Raw genomic sequence first — 1408 nt, forward strand, 5'->3', positions numbered from 1 at the left:
GAGAAGGCAACAAAAGGGCATCTCTGCACAAAACTCTTCTCGCAGATACTTTACTTCATTTAAAGGCACTGAGAGCACAGCCCCTCATTGACACAGTCTGTGGTCACAGAGAGGGTGCAAAGAAACAAAATGAGAAATGGCACAAAAAATGACATTTATTTGTGGACAATAGTTAAAAAGTAAAACAAAGAAAAACAACCCTCAAAATGATACCAAGAACAACTATCGAAGATAAATTGTATTACAAATGGTTTGCAAAAACTGGTTTATGGTTTAATGTTCCTGAAACCATCTAGTTATCAGTCTCCACATTGCAGCTTTGAGCTCCTGGTTCCTCAGGCTGTAGATGAGGGGGTTCAGGGCTGGAGGCACCACCGAGTACAGAACTGACAGGGCCACATCCAGGGATGAGGAAGAGATGGATGAGGACTTTAGGTTGGCGAATATGCCAGTGCCGATGAACAGGGAGACCACGGCAAGGTGAGGGAGGCAGGTGGAAAAGGCTTTGTGCCGTCCCTGCTCAGAGGGGATCCTCAGCACAGCCCTGAAGATCTGCACATAGGAGAAAACAATGAACACAAAACATCCAAGTCCTAAACAGGCACACACTGCAAGAAGCCCAAGTTCTCTGAGAAAGGTTTTAGCACAGGAGAGCTTGAGGATCTGTGGGATTTCACAGAAGAACTGGCCCAGAACATTGCCATGGCACATGGGCAGGGAAAATGTATTGACTGTGTGCAGCAGTGAAAAGAGAAAACCACTGGCCCAGGCAGCTGCTGCCATGTGGGCACAAGCTCTGCTGCCCAGGAGGGTCCCATAGTGCAGGGGTTTGCAGATGGACACGTAGCGGTTGTAGCACATGACAGTCAGGAGATAAAATTCTGCTGAAATGAAGAACACAAAGAAAAAGAGCTGAGCCACACATCCAATGTAGGAGATGGTGCTGGTGTCCCAGAGGGAATTGTGCATGGCTTTGGGGACAGTGGTGCAGATGGAGCCCAGGTCGCTGAGGGCCAGGTTGAGCAGGAAGAAGAACATGGGCGTGTGCAGGTGGTGGCCGCAGGCTACGGCGCTGATGATGAGGCCGTTGCCCAGGAGGGCAGCCAGAGAGATGCCCAGCAAGAGGCAGAAGTGCAGAAGCTGCAGCTGCCGCATGTCTGCCAATGCCAGCAGGAGGAAGTGGCTGATGGAGCTGCTGTTGGACATTTGCAATATCTTGGCATGGGGATCTGTAAAAAAAGTAACCATGGAATAGCTGGGTTTGGAGAGGACTTTAAATATCCCAGCACATCTTGGGGGCACTTTCCCCCCACTGCCTGCCCAGGGCTCTGCTGTCTGGAGCAGTCCCTGCCAGCAGCTTTTTCCCTGTGCCCAGGGCTGGGCCCTGCCAGTGCTGCCAGAGCCCAGC

At 51.0% G+C, this 1408-nt stretch overlaps 1 protein-coding gene across 1 annotated transcript; it reads right to left on the minus strand.

The window, feature by feature from the left end:
- Positions 1 to 273: 273 nt before the first annotated feature.
- LOC131095003 (olfactory receptor 14I1-like) lies at positions 274 to 1206 on the minus strand. The gene has a single exon (XM_058042593.1). The coding sequence runs from the start codon at positions 1204 to 1206 to the stop codon at positions 274 to 276; it is 933 nt and encodes a 310-aa protein (XP_057898576.1).
- Between the last annotated feature and the right edge of the window lie 202 nt (positions 1207 to 1408).

The sequence above is a fragment of the Melospiza georgiana genome, chromosome 32 (genome assembly GCF_028018845.1).
Source record: "Melospiza georgiana isolate bMelGeo1 chromosome 32, bMelGeo1.pri, whole genome shotgun sequence".
Classification (NCBI taxonomy): Eukaryota; Metazoa; Chordata; class Aves; order Passeriformes; family Passerellidae; genus Melospiza; species Melospiza georgiana.

Bases quoted from the DNA above. Each gene is read 5' to 3' on its own strand.
- LOC131095003 (XM_058042593.1), bottom strand. From the start codon at position 1,206: ATGTCCAACAGCAGCTCCATCAGCCACTTCCTCCTGCTGGCATTGGCA.